General features: G+C 33.4%; 2 protein-coding genes across 4 annotated transcripts; one reads left to right on the plus strand and one right to left on the minus strand.

Moving 5' to 3' along the window:
• Positions 1 to 1,864: 1,864 nt before the first annotated feature.
• On the minus strand, positions 1,865 to 18,031 carry Y6B3B.9 (the record flags this gene model as incomplete). 2 transcript variants are annotated; one of them, NM_001265291.2, is made up of 10 exons in its annotated part: positions 1,865 to 2,243; positions 3,208 to 3,468; positions 3,694 to 3,787; positions 5,959 to 6,475; positions 10,398 to 10,508; positions 10,557 to 10,629; positions 17,269 to 17,339; positions 17,391 to 17,469; positions 17,512 to 17,604; positions 17,988 to 18,031. In NM_001265291.2, the coding sequence occupies 10 exons, from the start codon at positions 18,029 to 18,031 to the stop codon at positions 2,129 to 2,131; spliced, it is 1,458 nt and encodes a 485-aa protein (NP_001252220.1). The 2 variants fall into 2 exon arrangements, with proteins under 2 accessions (NP_001252220.1, NP_001129801.1); NM_001136329.4 differs by lacking the exons at positions 3,208 to 3,468; positions 3,694 to 3,787; positions 5,959 to 6,475; ... (4 more) ...; positions 17,512 to 17,604; positions 17,988 to 18,031 and having other exon boundaries at positions 2,129 to 2,242.
• Positions 13,526 to 17,407, plus strand: Y6B3B.7 (Activin_recp domain-containing protein). 2 transcript variants are annotated; one of them, NM_001395799.1, is made up of 5 exons: positions 13,526 to 13,698; positions 13,749 to 13,831; positions 14,506 to 14,616; positions 14,753 to 14,877; positions 17,099 to 17,391. In NM_001395799.1, the coding sequence occupies exons 2-5, from the start codon at positions 13,768 to 13,770 to the stop codon at positions 17,246 to 17,248; spliced, it is 450 nt and encodes a 149-aa protein (NP_001382717.1). In that variant the 5' UTR covers positions 13,526 to 13,698; positions 13,749 to 13,767; the 3' UTR covers positions 17,249 to 17,391. The 2 variants fall into 2 exon arrangements, with proteins under 2 accessions (NP_001382717.1, NP_001370102.1); NM_001383749.2 differs by having other exon boundaries at positions 13,561 to 13,698; positions 14,506 to 14,649; positions 17,099 to 17,407.
• Positions 18,032 to 18,135: the final 104 nt, after the last annotated feature.

An 18,135-nucleotide genomic window follows, 5' to 3' on the forward strand; every position in this document is an offset into this window, starting at 1 on the left:
TGAGTTATTATTAAATCGAATTTATGGCTCAATAAGTTCACGTAGTGCTAGGCTGTCCCATCACGGTTTGATCTACGAAAAATGCGTGAATTTTTAGCCCAAAAATATGTGACGTGAGCACGTTCTTAACCATGCGAAATCAGCCTTTTCTCCCCCATTTTTTTGTAGATCTACGTAGATCAAGCCGAAATGAGACATTCTGACACTACGTGTATGTTTATTTTCAAGAACGGTAGTATTTCTGCATTGGATATAGTGTTTCTAAATTTCTAAAAATAATAAAAAAATAAAAAAACTAGCAAGTTATCATGAACTAACTTAAATCGACATATTGATTAAATTCACTACACTAGGGTACCTTGTGTAAAAAAATAATAATAATTATTATTATTATTGTTATTATTACGTAAGCACAAACAGTCAAACTAAACATATGGGCACTACATCATTTCAATAAAGGAGCACTCCAATAAGTGATAGAGAAGGAAAATGGGTAACGAATGTTATTCCAAAAATACATGGATATGACAAATAACTTTTATCTCATTATTGATCAGTAAAGGTTTTACAGAACCTTATTAAAGTAGCATTACTTTGAAAAAAATTGGTAGCATGTACTAAAGAGAAATGAGAATTGAGAAGTACAAGTGTTTCTTCTTTTCTTCCTCAAGAATCTAGTTTTTTTTTTTTCATATTTGCCCTTCCGTTGTTTCTGTGTGACGAATTAATGCTCACCTTGAGAACCGGGAAGACAGAGAGACAGAGTATGTTAAGTACTCTTTGGAATCAGAGTCTAAAAGTCAATTGTGCAGATTTTTGGAAGCTTCTTTGAACTTCTAGGGCTTTGGGCAATGTGCTATGGGAATTAAAATTTGAAAAAAAAAGTTTTTGGGATAACATTTTTCTTTTCAAAAAAATGTAAGTTTTCCAAAACGCTTTTAGAATGTTTGCACACACGTGGTGTCAAAGTGTCCAATTTTGGTTTGATCTTCAAAAATGCGGAAGAAGAGACGCAGACTTTTCAACTGATATCGCATGGCTAAGAACGTGCTGACGTCACAGTTTTCTGGGGGGAAAAATTCCCGCGTTTTTCGTAGATCAAACCGTGATGGGTCAGCCTGGCACCACGTGTGCACAATCAACTCTAAAACTTATGAACGGCTTCAAAACAAAAAGCAAATTTACGGGGTTTTCACGGTATAAAATAGTTGCTCTAAAAAATTCCAGATCGATGACATAACTTCAGAGCTATTATATTTATATACTATTAATATATATATATTCTCTGATAGAAAAAGACTTGTAAATCAACTTGGTAAAATTTCAAGTGAATTTACAAGTTACTTTTTTTGAATATTTAGGTTTTTCACAAGAAATGTAAATTTTTACTGAAAATCATCCTATTATTAGCAAAAAATTATAATTTGTTATGTAAAATTGAAATCAAAACAATATTTCTCTAAAAAGTTGTTAAATGTTGTGTTTTGAATGGTATTTATAATCAATATAATGTAAAAAATAGCCCGAAAAATTATAAATGAAAAAAAAATTTCGAAAAAACTACCAAATTTATCGATTTTTTTTGAAATCTTCTTGTTCAGAATATTTAAAAACATGTTTTATATTTTTAAAAAAACGAAAAAGTATAAATTTATGGAAAAAAAAATTTTTTTTAGAAATTTTTCGAAAAAATGTTTTTTTTTTTTTTTTTTTAGAAATTTTTTTTTTACAAAACTCCCATAACCCTAAACACAAAACCCATAGAAATTAAATGTTTCTAGTTCTTACCGCCCCGAGTATTACGTAGTTTGTAGCCTACATTGCGCTGGGAGAGCCCGGAACTCCCTGAGCCAATACAAGAGCACACAAAGGAAACATTTTATGAGAGAAGAAAAAAAAGGTCATTAACACAGGTAAAATAAACGGGAATTCGAGAAAAAAAAGGAAAAAAGACGAAAAAAAAGGAAAATCAATAAATCAATAAATAGTCAACAGAAAATCGATTTTTTTTTAGTTTTTAAATTTTTGAATTTTAAAAAAAATTGTGTAACTAAGGTTTTAAAAACGAGTTTCTCAATACTTTAAAAGCTAAACGAGCTAAAAAAAAGAGCCAATAAAGGGGCGGAGCCTAATCCTCATCCAGAGTAATCGCTGCATCGAAAGCTCTTCTCTTCCGGCTCTTATCGGATCCATGATGATCCAAAACGACGGTAAATGTTTCGATACGTTGTCCTGGTGCCATTCTGGAAAGAAAATCGATTTTTTTAGGGGAATTTTTTGTCAAATTTGAGTAATACTTTAATTTATCGAATTACAAAATGAAAATTTATATTTTTGAGTGCAGCTTTAGCAAAAATTTGGAAAATCTGGAATATTGGGTGGTTTTTTTGTAATTTGTATGTTTATTTTTCAAAAAAAAGGGGAGTTTTCCTATTTTTTTATATTTTTTAAATTATTTTAAAATTATAATTTTATTCTATTTTCGTTAGAATTAGGTTATATATATATATAAATTTGACAAAAAAATTTTTTTTTTTTTGAAAAAATCCAATTTTTTTTAAATTTTCGTGTTAATATTTGCAATTTTCTATGAATTCGTTTTTTTCTTTAATGTTTTTTTTTCAATTTTTAATTAAAGTTTTTATACAAGTAAGTAATTTTATAAAAATATCTAAATAAATTTTTTTTTTTTTAAATATTTTTTTCCCCGATAAAAAGGGATTAATATCGGTGAATAATAGGAATTTTAGTTTTTTTTTCAGAACTTTTACAAATTTTTGGTTAAATTTAGCACTTTTTTCTGTATATGAAAAAAATTTTCAAAAAAATTTTTTTTTTGAAATTTTCAAAAATTTCCAAAAAAAAAATTTCCTCCAAAATATTCCAATTTTTCCAGTTTTTTGGAATTTTTACATTAAAAAATTATTCATAAAACTAAAACTGCCTCAAGTTAGTTTTTTTCTGAAAACTTTGAAAAAAAAGTGCTTTGGGTGAAAATCTCTCAGATTTTTGTAATTTTTCAGTTTTTTTTAACGAATTATGGTTAAATTGTGTATTTTCAGTAAAAATGTTAATTGAGAAATGGATTTCGCAAAAAAAAAAATTTTTTTTAATGAAAATTTTCAAATTTTCAAAAAAAAATTTTTTTCCGAAATTTTCAAAATTTCCCAATTTTCTCCAAATATCATTCATATATCCATTGCATACCCAAAAGGTACTTCAGCCCAAGCTGCGACGTCACACAACTCAATTCCAGTACGATTTCCATCAGCATTCGATGTCACCGGTTCAGATTTCACTACACTTTTCGACGATTTTTTCAGCAATTTTTGAAGATCTGAAACAGTGTGCACAGTGTCGGATGATGATGTAGATGGTGATTCAACGTGGCTTTTTGTGGAGATGTTTAATATTTGACGAATTTGCTTTTTCCGCTTGTGAGCCAGTGTTGTGCAGCGGGCCATTACGCTGAAAAATTGGGGAAAAATTGGAGGTTTTTAGGGTTTTTTTGTGAAAATAGTGAAAAATTAATGAAATTCGCAAAAAATATATTAAAATCTAAAATTTGAAAAAAAAAATTTTCCGAAATTTTGAACAAAATTTTTCGAAATTTTTCGAAAAAAAAAATTTTTTTTTGAAACTTTTAAATAATTTTAAAATCGCAATTTTAATATTAAAAAAATCAATACTAACAGCTCAATGAACTCTGTGCTGAAATTCTTGGCAACTGGAAGAAGATGATCGAGCACTTTATACCATTCCTCATCGGAGAACACATCGGCGTCGGCTGCAAGAAAAATTTAAGAATTTTTGGGAGTTTATGAAGATTGTTCTAAGTTTTATGTATTGTTAAATAAGAATATAAGTTTTTTGCAATTTTGAAAATTTTGAAAAAAAAAATTTTTTTTGTTGGGAAATTTCGAAAAAAAATGAGTTAAATTTTTTTTTCAATTAAAAAAAAGTTACGTCAGTATCTAATAACTTTTTTCTGAAATTTGAAAAATAACAATAGAGTTAAATACTAACTCTATGAATACTTTAAAGGTTTTAAAAAAATTCAAAAAAATATAAGATTTTTTCATATTGCTTTAAACAACTAGACTCATAGAAACTAATACTGTAGAGAAACACCAAATTATGAAAAAAAAAACCAAATTAAAAGTTTTTAAAAAATAATCTATAATTATATATACTATAACTTCATAGAATTACCATACTATGAAAAAAAAAATTTTTTTTTTGAAATTAAAAAAAGTACAATTTTTTATTTGAAATTTTAAAAATAGCAATAGAGTTAAATACTAATTCCATGAATAATCTACGAACAAAAAAAAATTTCAAAAAAAATTTGTTTCCAATTTTTTGAAAACCTACATAGACTCATACTTTAGATACTGTAGATAAGTACCACATTATGAAAAAAAAAACCAAAAAAAAATGTAATCGAATTTTTAATAATTCTGTTTAATAATGTTTAATAATTCATTTTACGACATTTTGTACTTGCTTTGTTTTCTTGTGTTTTTCACCGATTTTTCCCGTGTTTTCTTATTAAAACTGATAAATAAATATTTTTGTTAATGCTAAAATAATTTCCAGATGAAAAAATATGTATTCAGTCGGCAAGTAGCGGTGAAAGTCGTCAACGTAATATAATGGATTACGGGAATACAAAACCCAAACTTTTTCCCAAACATGATACATATGCTGTTTAGATGCTAAAAGTAGCTGATTTTCATAACGAGACCGCTGAAAAAGTTTTGAGATTTTCAAAATTCAACTTTTTTTGTGAAAAAGTCGAGATTTTGGCACAAAAAGTTGAATTTTGGAAACCTCAAAACTTTTTCAGCGGTCTCGTTATGAAAATCAGGTACTTTTAGCATCTAAACAGCATATGTATCATGTTTGGGAAAAAGTTTGGGTTTTGTATTCCCGTAATCCATTATATTACATTGACGACTTTCACCGCTACTTGCCGACTGACTGAATACATAATTTTTTCACTTGGAAATTGTTTTAGCATCTGCAAAAAATATTTATTTATTAGTTTTGATAAGAAAAAACGGAAAAAATCAGTGAAAAACGAAAGAAAACACGCAGAAAACAAAGCAAGATAAATGACCGCTGAAATTTGTCGGGGACTCGGCCATGGCCTAGAAACCTTTTTGCCTCGTCCCTCGTTCGAAAAAAGTTGCAGTGAAACGTGGCTTATTTTTTATTTTGTTTTTTATTTAAGCTCCTCCCATTCCTGACCTTTCGTTGAAATTTTCATTTATTAGTTTATTTTAAAAAAATGGGAGGAGCTTGAATAAAAAATAAAATAACAAATAAGCCACGTTTCACATGACAGTTTATATATTTTGATAATAACTGCATAGAATGACCATACTATGTATGAAATTTTTTTTTTCGAAAACTTCCCAATTTTGAAAATTTCGACTAACTTCCGGACCATATCCGGACTTATATCCGGACCACGCAAAAAATAAATTTCGAAAAAAAAAAAATTTTGTTGGTTTTTTGAAAACCTAGACTCATGAACTAATACAGTATAGAAGCACTACATTATGAAACAAAAAAAACCAAAGAAACTTTTTTTTAATTTTTTGAAAATTTAAAATTATATACACCACGTGGAGTCAGAAAGTCCCATTTCGTTTTGATCTCCGAAAAATGCGGGAGAAGAGACGCAGACATCTCAGCTGATTTCGCATGGTTAAGAGCGTGCTTACGTCACAATTTTTCTGGAAAAATATTCCCGCATTTTTCGTAGATCAAATCGCAATGAGACAGCCTGACACCACGTGATACACTAAAACTGCACGGAATTAGACAAAAAAATTGATTTTTGAAAACTTTCCAATATTTTGAAAACTCCGAGTTTATACTAACGCGGTACATTTTCAAAAAATAATGTTTTTTTTTCCAAAAATTTCCACAATTCTTAATTTTTCCTACCAAACTGCTGAACAATCATTCGAACATATGCAGTTATCTGATGACGTGTCATATCCTTAATCATCGGTTCTCGAAGTCTCCAAAGGAAAGCGACAACAATTTCGGCTCCCAACTTCAAACTGAACATCACATGAAACAGTGGCTCCCAGAATGCCTGAATCTCCTCAGGAATCTGCCAATTATCATTCGAACACGTCACCGGAAGTTTCCAATTCTTCCATTGTCCGGGCGTCTGAATGAGGTGTCCATCTCGCATGAAACACGTCAGGAACCCGGTGGAATCTAGTAGAATATGATGTTTCAGTGCGAGAAGTTCCGCTACTTCACTCCATTCCAGTTCAGTTGTCAGCTGACGATTCTTGACACGCCACGTGTTAAATGCACGGAGTGATGACACGTATTGCTGCTCACGTCCACGTTGGCCTCCGAACTCCGATGATGACGTTGGGTTTTTCGAGGAATTCGTCGCGGCTGCACTGTTCATCGCAACACGGGCGTCACTGAGCCAGAAGTTTTTCTGCAATTGTAATAGTTTGTAGGTTGTAGTACAGTCAAGTTAGTTATTACATTAAAAAAAATTTCGTCTTTCAAATTTTTAATATCCACTGGATATTTAATTCATGTTAGTTAATTAAGTCATGTAGTTTTATATTCATGATGCACGTGGTCGCTGGCTGTCCTTTTGCATAATTTTGAAGCAAACGCGCCTCATTGAGAATTCACGTTGGCGCCAACTCTCGCTATCCTTTGGGCGTGAGAGACGCAGATACTACTTTTTTCTCTGGACGTGAAAAACGCAAAGAATAGCCGTTTTGCCGTCTGCGTCTCTTTTTTCACACGCTATTTTGGCTGTGGACGAGGAATTCTCCTCTTCCAGGATTTTCTAGGCCATTTTCTCACATTTCTCAAGTTTTCTCGTCCGCGAGAAAACGTGAATTTTGAGACAGCCAGGGCACGTGATGATGGTGTAAGTTATCATACAGTGTGGGAAAGTTCTATAGGACCCCCTAATTTGAAGGTTTGAGGAACTTCCGAAAATTTTTTTGAAAAACTGCTAATGCCATTCGTTTTTAAATTGAAAAAAACCTATATACATTTTTTTCCAGAAGTTTATCTCAAAAACTGAGGTCGCGCTGGAAAAAACGTCAAAATCCAGTGTGAAACTTCTATAGGACCCCCCGTTTTTTTTCACGATTTTTACTAAAATCAACAGATTTTGGAATTTTTGACAAAGCTCAAATCAAGTTTGAGTTAGAAATGAGTTCAGATAAGCAGTTTTGACTTTAAAAAATTAATACGAAATGTTCTCGTGGGATCTCCAGACTGGTTCTGATTCTTCCGATCTTTGATGTTCAAGTCTGTTTCAAGCTTCCTGGTGCTCTCGGTAATGCCAAAACTTGATAAACTCTCTTTAACAAGTTCCTACTAAAATTCCTAGCACACACACCATAAACATTTTTACGCCATCCCCAAGAAACCAGTCAGAAACAGCGTATTAACAAGTTGCAGTTATTTTTGATCAACAACAGAACATTCATATACTAAAATCAAGAAAGGATCAATAGTTAATCGGGTTTCCTTGTGTGCGGATGATCTCAAACAGTCTGTCCTCCATTGATCTGACCAAACTTTTCAGCTGGTTGTCCGGAATAGACTTCCAAGCGTCGAGAATTCCTTGCTTCAACGATGCAACTGTTGGGTAAGTCTTGTTCTGAGCATACACGATACGGACAAGAATCCCCCACAAATTTTCGATTGGATTGAGATCAGGACTTCGAGCTGGCCAATCAAGAAGGTTGATCTTCTTGAGCTTGAAATAGTCGCGGGTTGAGTTGCTCACATGGATTGTCGCATTATCCTGCTGAAATCTAAAGTCTTTTCTGGAGTAGTGACGAAGATATTTGGAGAGCTCCAGTTCCAAGACGTTCTGATAGTCAGTGCTGTTCATCTTGCTACTGACGAACTGTATCTCAAGCTTCTTCTTCTCCGTGAACGCTCCCCAAACCATCACCGTTCCTCCTCCAAAATTACGTCTCGAAAAAACCATTGGTTCCTTGCGCAAATCGCGCCAATAGTAGCGGCAACCGTCAGGCCCATCGAGATTGAATTTCTTTTCATCGGAGAAGACAACCTAAAACAATGATCCTAATTATTCACTCTTGCTTTTTTAAATTCTCACTTTACTCCAATTCGTTCCCATATTGTTCTTAGCAAATTCCAATCGCTTGAGTTTATGGTCTGCAGAGAGTAACGGAGCAGGGCGAAGTTTCTGACGAACGATTACACCAGATCGTTTGATGACATTGAGGATGGTCCTTTTTGAAGCAGACAATTGAAACTCATTGCGAATATCTCTTGCCGTCTTACAGGAGTTGGAGGCAGCACGAATCACATTTCGTTCGTCACGCACGGAGAGAGCTTTGCGACGAGGAGCTCTTTTAGATGTACCGTAGCTCACCGGATCCTTCAGATACTCGCGAATACAGTGTCGAGAACGGGAAATTTTCCTACTCATTTCATGCAGGGACACATTGAGCAATTTCATAACATCCAGCTGAGCGCGTTCAGTGTCCGAAAGGGCAGATCCTCGAGGCATTGCAAGTTAGACTGCTTTCGAAGTAAGCTTTCCAGCCTCTATATGTGTGCCACAACACATGCCACAATTCCACATTTAATAATTCACGCAAAAAATAGTAAATAACATCTGTGAGGGACAATTTAACTTGAAATATTGGTCCCATGGAACCTTGTAATCAAAGAAAAACGATTTGATTCCTGATAAGCCTTCCATTGTTTCCTGCTGCATATTTTGCCAAATCAGCTTGACTACACAGTCGAAACATCTAAAGTGCGTGCTAGGAATTTTAGTAGGAACTTGTTAAAGAGAGTTTATCAAGTTTTGGCATTACCGAGAGCACCAGGAAGCTTGAAACAGACTTGAACATCAAAGATCGGAAGAATCAGAACCAGTCTGGAGATCCCACGAGAACATTTCGTATTAATTTTTTAAAGTCAAAACTGCTTATCTGAACTCATTTCTAACTCAAACTTGATTTGAGCTTTGTCAAAAATTCCAAAATCTGTTGATTTTAGTAAAAATCGTGAAAAAAAACGGGGGGTCCTATAGAAGTTTCACACTGGATTTTGACGTTTTTTCCAGCGCGACCTCAGTTTTTGAGATAAACTTCTGGAAAAAAATTTATATAGGTTTTTTTCAATTTAAAAACGAACGGCATTAGCAGTTTTTCGAAAAAATTTTCGGAAGTTCCTCAAACCTTCAAATTAGGGGGGGTCCTATAGAACTTTCCCACACTGTATGAAATCATGCATGTTAGTACAATCATGTTATTCATTTAATTTCATTACATATAAAAATGTATTCGATTTTCAAATTCCTAATATCCAGTACGTATTTAATTCATGTAATTCATATTCAAGTCATGTCTGTTAGTCCAGTCATGTTAGTTATTACATAAAAAATGTATTCGTCCTTCAAATTTTTATTATCCAGTGCATATTTAATTCATATTAGTTAATTATGCCATGTAAGTTAACTAAGTCATTTATGGTAGTACAGTCATGTTAGTTATTACATTTGAAAAAAATTGTTTCATTTTTCAAAATCCTAAAATCCAGTACGTATGCATGTCATCATATTTCGTTAAGTCATGTAATGTATTTTTAAGTCTTGTAAGTGAAAGTCATCATGTAAGTCATATTTAAAGTATGTATGTTAGTACACTCATGTTAGTTATTATACAATAATGTATTCGTTTTTGAAATGTTTAATATCCAGTATCTATTTAAGTCATGTTAGTTAATTAAGTCGTGTATGTTAGTACAGTCATTTTAGTTCATACATTTGAAAAAATTCATTCGTTTTTCGAATTTCTAATATCCTGTACCAATTTAAACCATGATAGTTAATTAAGTCATGGTAGTGTAAGTTATCATGTAAGTTATTTAAGTCATGTATGTTAGTACAGGCATGTGAGTTACTACATTTTAAAAAAGTTATTCGTTTTTCAAATTTATTATGTCCAATACTTATTTAAGTCATGTAATTTTTTAAAGTCATGGTTGTTAGTATTACTTTTTTTTTAAAAACCATTCGATTTTTATATTCCTAATATCCAGTAATTATTTAAGTCATGTTAATTAATTAAGTCATATTTAAGTCATGTATGTTAGTACAAACATGTTAGTTATGACATTTAAAAAAAGTTATTCGCTTTTCAAATTTTTAATATCCAGTTCATATTTAAACTACTTCAATATAACAGTAATAGAGTTTGAAGTAGTAAACTACGCACATTTATGACTAAGCTTATAAAACTTGTATTGTCTAATAGAAGGTCTAATAGAAACTACAATGCCCTGACAGGCTTTCTTGTAGTCCAATCATAATTACTAGTTTCATAGGTTTAACGAATCCTTACCCAAAGCCAATCCAAACAAAAATTGGTTGCATATCTCAACTCGGCAATATCCGGACAATTTTGATGTGTGATCGCGTGTCGAATGTCCACAATCTTCTTGGGAATTCCGAACTGAAATTTGTAATTTGTATTGAAAGCCCTTAAAGCAAAACAACTCACACTTTTCACCGCATGCACCATGTTCTTCAGCGTAGCACCGGTCTGTCCCATCTCGTTGACATAGTTGACGAATCTGGAAGGAAAGGGGGTATTAAGACATCAAATTAGTCTAAGTGGGTAATTTTTGCAATAAGCTGCTAATTTGCAGCTAATACATCAAAAACACTGTTCAAAGTACAAAACAACTATTATAAGTCGCTTTTTTTTTGAAATGTCTCATACATTCATATTCAATATTAGTCTTGTATCTTTTTAAGAATTCCGATGATTTCATTATGTGGTCCTGTGCCTTTTTTATCTATAGTTTGATCTATGCGGCCTGTCTGCCGGTATATTGTGACCTCTTCCCACTTGCTCTGTGGTCTCCTGTGTAGGAGGGCCATTCTAGTCCCAATGCATGCGATTGCTCGGTGTTCTCATTAATTAAAGGTGGAGTAGCGCCAGTGGGGAAATTGTTAAAAACTACTCCTTTGGTCCCAAAAATGACCAAACATCACAAATTAAACTTTTCAAAAAATTTTATTTACCGTCAAAAAGTGGTAATTACTCAGTTTTTGCCACTCATAATTTTGGAAGTCGACCAAAAAAAAAATTTTTTTTTGCTACATTTTCATACTGTAATTTTATTTTAATTATTCGTATTAAAACATTGTAAGGGTCGGAACATGCGACATCGCTTTGGATTTCCTCAAAAGCTCATAATTTTCAAAATTTTGGCAGGTTGCCATAATTTCGAACAAAAATTATGAAAAATCTAAAATGCGGTCGTTTTGAATCATAATAAGTGTATTTAGATAAAATCCTCACTGGCGCTACTCCACTTTTAATGATGTTATTATCGCAATTGTGAGGACTAGTTTTGGTGAGTGAATAAGTAATTGAAAAACCAATCACATCAATTAGGAAATCCATGAAGGTTGATATTAATTCACGTTATGTATAGTGAACTTTTCTTAACAGTTTTCTTTCAAATGAATTTTCCATTTTCTAGGAATTCTTTAATGACTAGTTTGGTACAAATCGTGAAGAAGCTGCTCCAGGAGCATTATTTCTTCCTTCAAAGTCAATCACTTCATATGCCCTTCAACCCTTCACTTTCTAACCTCAAAAATCCGCGAGTTTTTGGAACTTCAAACATGCGAGAGGAACAAATTTAAATATTCTGCTGTGCGATTTCATATTTATTCAAATTCAATCATCCCGTCCTCTTCCCATCTTCTTCCCCACTTCTTGACATCTCTTTAACGGGGTGTGGTACGTTCCCACGGTTTTGAAGACCCCCGAGACAAAACACTAATTGACTACTGAAGGGGGGTGGGGAGGTTCTCTTTGCCTTCTTGAATTTATATTTTCATTCTCTCTCTCTGTCTCTCTGTCTCTCTGTCTCTGCAGAAGCTCTCATCTCATCACAAAACAATTATTTGAAATTCCAAAAGGTCTCACGGCTCTATACGTTCGTTTTTGCTCTTCGGATGATAATGATGATGAGAGGTCTTGGAACATCAACAAAACATATATGTTGTCCAAAAGTGACCTGACACTTTCGGTTCTCCTCATCTTTATAATTAGGTTGGCTAGCTTTTTCGAATGTTGACTTTATAGATGTATTTCTCGGTTTGTTGGAGATTTTCTTGAAATTTTGTGGAGTTTTCTAATTTTTCAACATAGGATTTTGTCCAAAACTGTATATTTTCAGCTATTTAACAAAGTTCCTTGAATGAAATGAAACTTAGATAAAACTTTTATTTCGATTTCATAAAACAAGCGAGAACTTTAACTGCAAGCAGGATACACGTGGTGTCAGGCTGCCCCGTAACGGTTTGATCTACAAAAAATGCGGGAGACGAGACGCAGAGTTCTCAACTGATTTCGCATGGTTAAGAACGTGCTGACGTCACATGATTTTGGGCGAATATTTCCCGCTTTTTTTTGTAGATCAAACCGTAATGGGACAGCTTGGCACCACGTGGCAGGATACATGTGGTGTCAGGCTGTCCCATCACGGTTTGATCTAAAAAAGATGCGGGATTTTTTTTGCTTAAAAATATGACGTCAACACGTTCTTAACCATGTGAAATCAGTTGAGGCCTCTACTCCCGCATTTTTGTAGATCTTCGTAGATCAAATGGGACACTCTGACACCACGTGATGATATGAAAGACTAAACCTAAGGTCTCAAATTAGTCACAAGAAGCATACTTGAAGATTCAGAAGCGTCTGCTAAAAATTTCCAAGTTTCTCCTTTTTGCCACGTGGCAATACCCAGCCTATCTTAAAGGTTGAGCACAACGTGGCAAATTTCAGACCAGTATCAGCCAGAACAACGCTAAAGCAAATTAACAACACTTTTTGCTCAAAAAGAGCTCATTATCACTGTAGTAAACCGTCTTCAGGGCCTTCTCTATGAGTTACTTTAAAATCCAAACATGTTAAAACTTGTTCAGAACTGAAACCAAACTAGTTTTCAGTTTCAGCCAGAATTTTGAATTCTCAATTAAATCTAACGATTTCTCTTCAGGGATCTCGAACATATAGCCTGCTCAAAAACACTACCATCTTTCAGCGATCCTTTTAAAATTCCGTTATAACTTATTCCTTTTGTTCCAACAAAAAAGCGTCATGTCATGTCCGTCGTCGTCTGTTTATGTATGTGGTGCTAACTTTGTCACAGGTCCTTGAAACAAGGATGAGGAGAGCGACAAAAGCTTTAGTTTTCGAGAGCAGCAGAAACAACAGCTCATCATAATAATGTGCTCGGGCGCCCAATTGCTCCGAGGCTCATTGAGCAAATGTGATAGAGATTGATATCAGTTCCTCACAGTTTTGTCTCCTTCTCCTTCTTTTCTGGGTAGAAGAGCTCCATTTTTTGGTTCCTTTTTTGCTCCGTCCACTCATTTACGACCTTTTTATCGTTTTTGCGACTCCTGGGTTCCATGCCGCTCCATTAGTCCTGATTAACCAAAAGTTCCCCCCAATTTTTCGTGCTCAGCGGTACTCGTAACTTTAAAATATATGTAGATTCAAGAGATTCAATCTACGCAGCACAAGCAGCAGAAGCCGTCAACTTTTCACCCCCGAACTACTTATTATCGTGTCAAGTGGTTGTGTGCAAAACGAAGAGTAACGCCGAAATATCTTGAAGGTTTGTGTTGTTGTACTTAGGACTTTGGATTGATCTAGAAGTTGTTTCAGAAGTTCTAGGTGCCATGGGATGATCTCCAGAAGACGTGGTAGCCGGATAGTGCGATTTCTGGTATTTTTATTGTGTTTTGAAGGTGGGTATTTATTTTATTTATAGCTCTTTTAATGTGTATGTACCATTAAAAAAGTAAAAGTTACTGGGTATTTCAAACGTTATAGACCCAAAATGTACTCCAATGAGCGAATTTCATAATGAAAATTCTCAAAAAAAAATTGTTCGGGAATTTGGAACCACCATAATTAATGTTTGAAACATTTTTGAGAAGTTTCATTACAAAATTTGTTCATTTGAGCACACTTTGGGTATATTTATTTAAAATACTCAGAGCCGTGAGTTTCTAGTTATTAAACCAATTGAAAATGAACCAATCCGATGATAAGACGCTTTTGATTTAAAATTTCGCGACTACAAACTACAAAGGTTCTTAGCCTCAACCAATTTAAGGAGACTGGGAGAACGGTGAAAACTCGACAATGGCCATGAAGACGAGATACCATATCGATCGAATATAATAGCGAATTTTTCTCATTTTTCAGAAAAACTTAGAAAATATGACTACTTAGTTAAAAATTGGTTGCTTTCGAACCTCGAGTTTTGAATCTCTGCCATGTTTTGGCCGGGGCATTTCCCAGATTTATTTCTCCGAAATCTGTCTATTCAAAACTGGTAAAAACCGTAGTTTTTCCAATTCTGTGAAGCCAATGAGGACGTTCGTGTAGAAAAAAGCTGTGCATCACAAATTTCCAGCAACCATCGCGATAACCTGCTACGACTGTCACTCTGACCAGGGAACGTGTAATGATGGAGAGTGCGAGGGAGTTGTGTGCATCAAGATGGAGACGGCGAATAAGGCGGATGGTGAGAAAAATTACGGAAAATTGGACACCACTTGTTAGTTTTTCCTTGGTTTCTAGTTTCTCTTTTAGTTTCTACTGATTTCGAACTTTTTGCACCGAACTCTATCACATCTTAAGATTCTTATAAGTACATCCAGATCGACGAACAATTCACAAAACATGCGGAGACGAGGCGGAGGAGATGTCATGTCAGCAGTCGGCGTTCGGAAGTAAATGGATGAGCCGATGTGTATGTGATACTCCGCTTTGTAACGGGGATCAGGTGAGAATTTGTTTTTCTCGATTTTCCCAAGGTCTGTGCAATATTAGTAATAGATGCATTACTAATAGGGAATATACGGTATATTCATAATTGTTGTAAAACGTAGTGTTTTATATGTGCAACATGAAGTTTTATATACTGTAATATGTAATGTGTTATAATTACTATGATATGTAATAATTACATACATATACCGTATATCATTAAATCTCATCCTGATCGCCACTGTTATGTATTCGAGGCAGAACCAGGAGGCGAAGACGAGTAGTTTATTATTACATAACTAAGGAATAAATAAGTTAGTTCATAGAGTTCACGTTGTACGATCTTCTTAGCCACGTCGTGGGTCAATACACGTTGATACCCAACAGATGCAATACTAAAAAAATATATACGGCACGGCGTGTAAATTGGTACATCTGGCCTAGCGAAAAGTGAAAAGAGAGAATCCCAGGCCATGGCCGCGGCAAAGCGCGCGAAATTTGAATTTTAATCTTTAATGTCATTGAAAATCGATAAATGAGACACTATAATGGATCAAAAATACAAAAATATACAAAAATTGTTTTTAAAATGAATAAATCACATATAAAAACGATTATTTTCATAAATAAATGTGGAAATTCGATTGATTAGGCAATTATTAGGAAAATGCGTCAAAACTTGCACATTTTTGAATTTTTTTCAAAAACTAGATCCACAAATTTTCTAAAATTTCACCAGTTTACTCAGTAGACTATTATAATCAAATTATGTGCAAAAAAATCATACCCACCGTCACAAGTTCATATTGAATTTTTCTATTTTAGCTCCAAAAACCACTAAAATTCGTCAAAATTGGCACATTTTTGAACTTTTTTCAAAAACTAGGTCCACAAAGTTTCTGAAACTTTACCAGTTTACTCAGTAGACTATTTCAAACAAATTATGTGCAAAAAAATCATACCCACCGTCACAAGTTCACATTGAATTTTTCAATTTTAGCTTGGAAATTCACGAAAAACGGTATAATTGCCACAAATTTTAAATATTTTTAAAAAACTAGATTCACAAAGTTTTTGAAACTTCACCAATTGACTAAATGAAGGTTTTTGAACAATTTAAGTACAAAAAATGTATACCCACCGTCACAAGTTTACACTGAAAATTGATGTTCCTTAATGCAGCTTCAAACTGCTTTGTTTCGTTCAATGCGCAGTTCATATTTTTTGTATTTGAATTTCATATAATTTTAGGGTTTCTTTTATTCTTTTTCGTGAAACTAATGCATTTTTTGCTTAAATTCAACGATATTTTCATATAAAACGAAACCGGGAAGTATTAATTGCTAAAATTTATGTGGACTACGATAGCCAAGTCCGCAAACACCACGCGCATTTTCATAATTGCGTACATTTGTTTTTCAAGCTTTTTTCTAGGCCAGAGGTATCAATTTACACGCCGTGTACGGTATATGCCATTATTGCATATCATAGTAAATATGAACCATTACATACAGTGCATTTTTTTTCCACTTCTACGACTTTAAAGGGTGCATTTATGCTTACTATCAGTCATCATTTTTAGCAGTTTCTGTGCAAAATTCGCGTAGATCACATGTAGATCACAAAATATTTATCTCATATTTCGTATTTATGTTGTTTTTTAACAAATTAATTGTGTTCTACGCGTGATCTACGCTATTTTGAATATGAGAATAGTTGTATATACTGTAACGTGTAATTTGTTTTAATTTACCGTGGTATGTTATAACTACCTATTCCGTATATTATTAATAGATGCATTACTAATAGAGAATATACGGTATATATAATGATTACATATCATAGTAATTATAAAACATTATATATCACAGTATGTAAATAAAACTACAAGCCAACACATATAAAACATTATGTATTGATGCAATATTATTAATAGATGCATTAATAATAGAGAATACACGGTATATCCATAATGAGTAATTATGGATATACCGTATATTCTCTATTAGCAATGTATCTATTAATAATATTGAATTAATACGTAGTGTTTTATATGTGTTGGCTCGTAGTTTTATATACTGTAATGTGTAATGTTTTATAATTACTATGGTATGCTATAATTGCATATACCGTATATTCTTTGTTAGTAATGTACCTATTAATGATCCTGCACTAACGTTTTGCCAGAGCAAGACTAGTATATTAAATACGCTATTGATAATTTCTAACATTTGCAGGCCCTAATCGACTCAGGCCTGGAACCATCATCGGCCGCCCCACCAGCAGCTCATTATACTCAATTCGCATTGCTAGTCGCTATCATCGTATTCGTCGGCGCCAGTTGCCTTCTGATTCTGGTCGCCACAGTTTGTGTTCAATTTTGTTAATCTATTCAATTATTATATACCTGACAATAGCGTATCCGTGCTTCGAGCGGAGATCGTCGATTGCCATGTATCGTTCCGATTCGCACATTCCCTATATATATATATTAATATTTAAATATAATAATAAATCAAATTCCCCTACTGTCGATAAAAGTTCCGCGTAGATCGCTTGAAGTAACACGTGACTACACGAAATCGCCACCGGAGTGTTCTCGCCGGTTCTGAAACGAAATTTAGAGGATTTCCTTGATTTGGGAAATCACCTGGAAATCCACGTGGCAAGAATAATGACGCACTCCTTGACGTCTTCAATCCGACGGCTACGGAATAACTGGCGAACGTATTTCCATTCGTATCTGAATTGGGTGGGAAATTTTAATTTCCAACTTTTTCAGGGTGTAGGCTGAATTTTCAGAGGAATTTGATGGAATATTGTCGAATATATGTATATATATATATATATGGGGTTTTTTTTGTTGGAAAATCCGGGTTTTTTGTGGAGATTTTAAATTTCAAGGAAATTTAATGGAGTTTCGGCGATCATGTATATATTAAATGGAAACTCGTGAATTTCACAAAAAATCGCAAATTTTGCACATTTCACCTTGAGAGATCAACCGAAACCCCGCGAAATCTCCTAAAATTGTGGAATTTCTCGGAAAATTGTTATATATATATATATATATATTTTAACAGTAAAATTAAAAAAAAATTTTTTCAAAAAAAAAACCAAACTTACGGAGTAAAGGACACAATTAACTGACGGTTAGCCGCCGCTTCCATCTGAAAATTCTGGAATTTTTTTCAATTTTCTTTCAAAAAAAATCAAACAGAAATATATATATTTTTGATGAAAAATCACAAGAAATTCGATCGAAATCCTGAAA

This window comes from Caenorhabditis elegans, chromosome I (genome assembly GCF_000002985.6).
Source record: "Caenorhabditis elegans chromosome I".
Lineage (NCBI taxonomy): Eukaryota > Metazoa > Nematoda > Chromadorea > Rhabditida > Rhabditidae > Caenorhabditis > Caenorhabditis elegans.

Bases quoted from the DNA above. Each gene is read 5' to 3' on its own strand.
- Y6B3B.7 (NM_001383749.2), top strand. From the start codon at position 13,768: ATGATCTCCAGAAGACGTGGTAGCCGGATAGTGCGATTTCTGGTATTT. The intron at 14,650-14,752 runs GTTAGTTTTTCC...AAGTACATCCAG, and splicing joins CGGAAAATTGGACACCACTT to ATCGACGAACAATTCACAAA. The intron at 14,878-17,098 runs GTGAGAATTTGT...TAACATTTGCAG, and splicing joins CGCTTTGTAACGGGGATCAG to GCCCTAATCGACTCAGGCCT.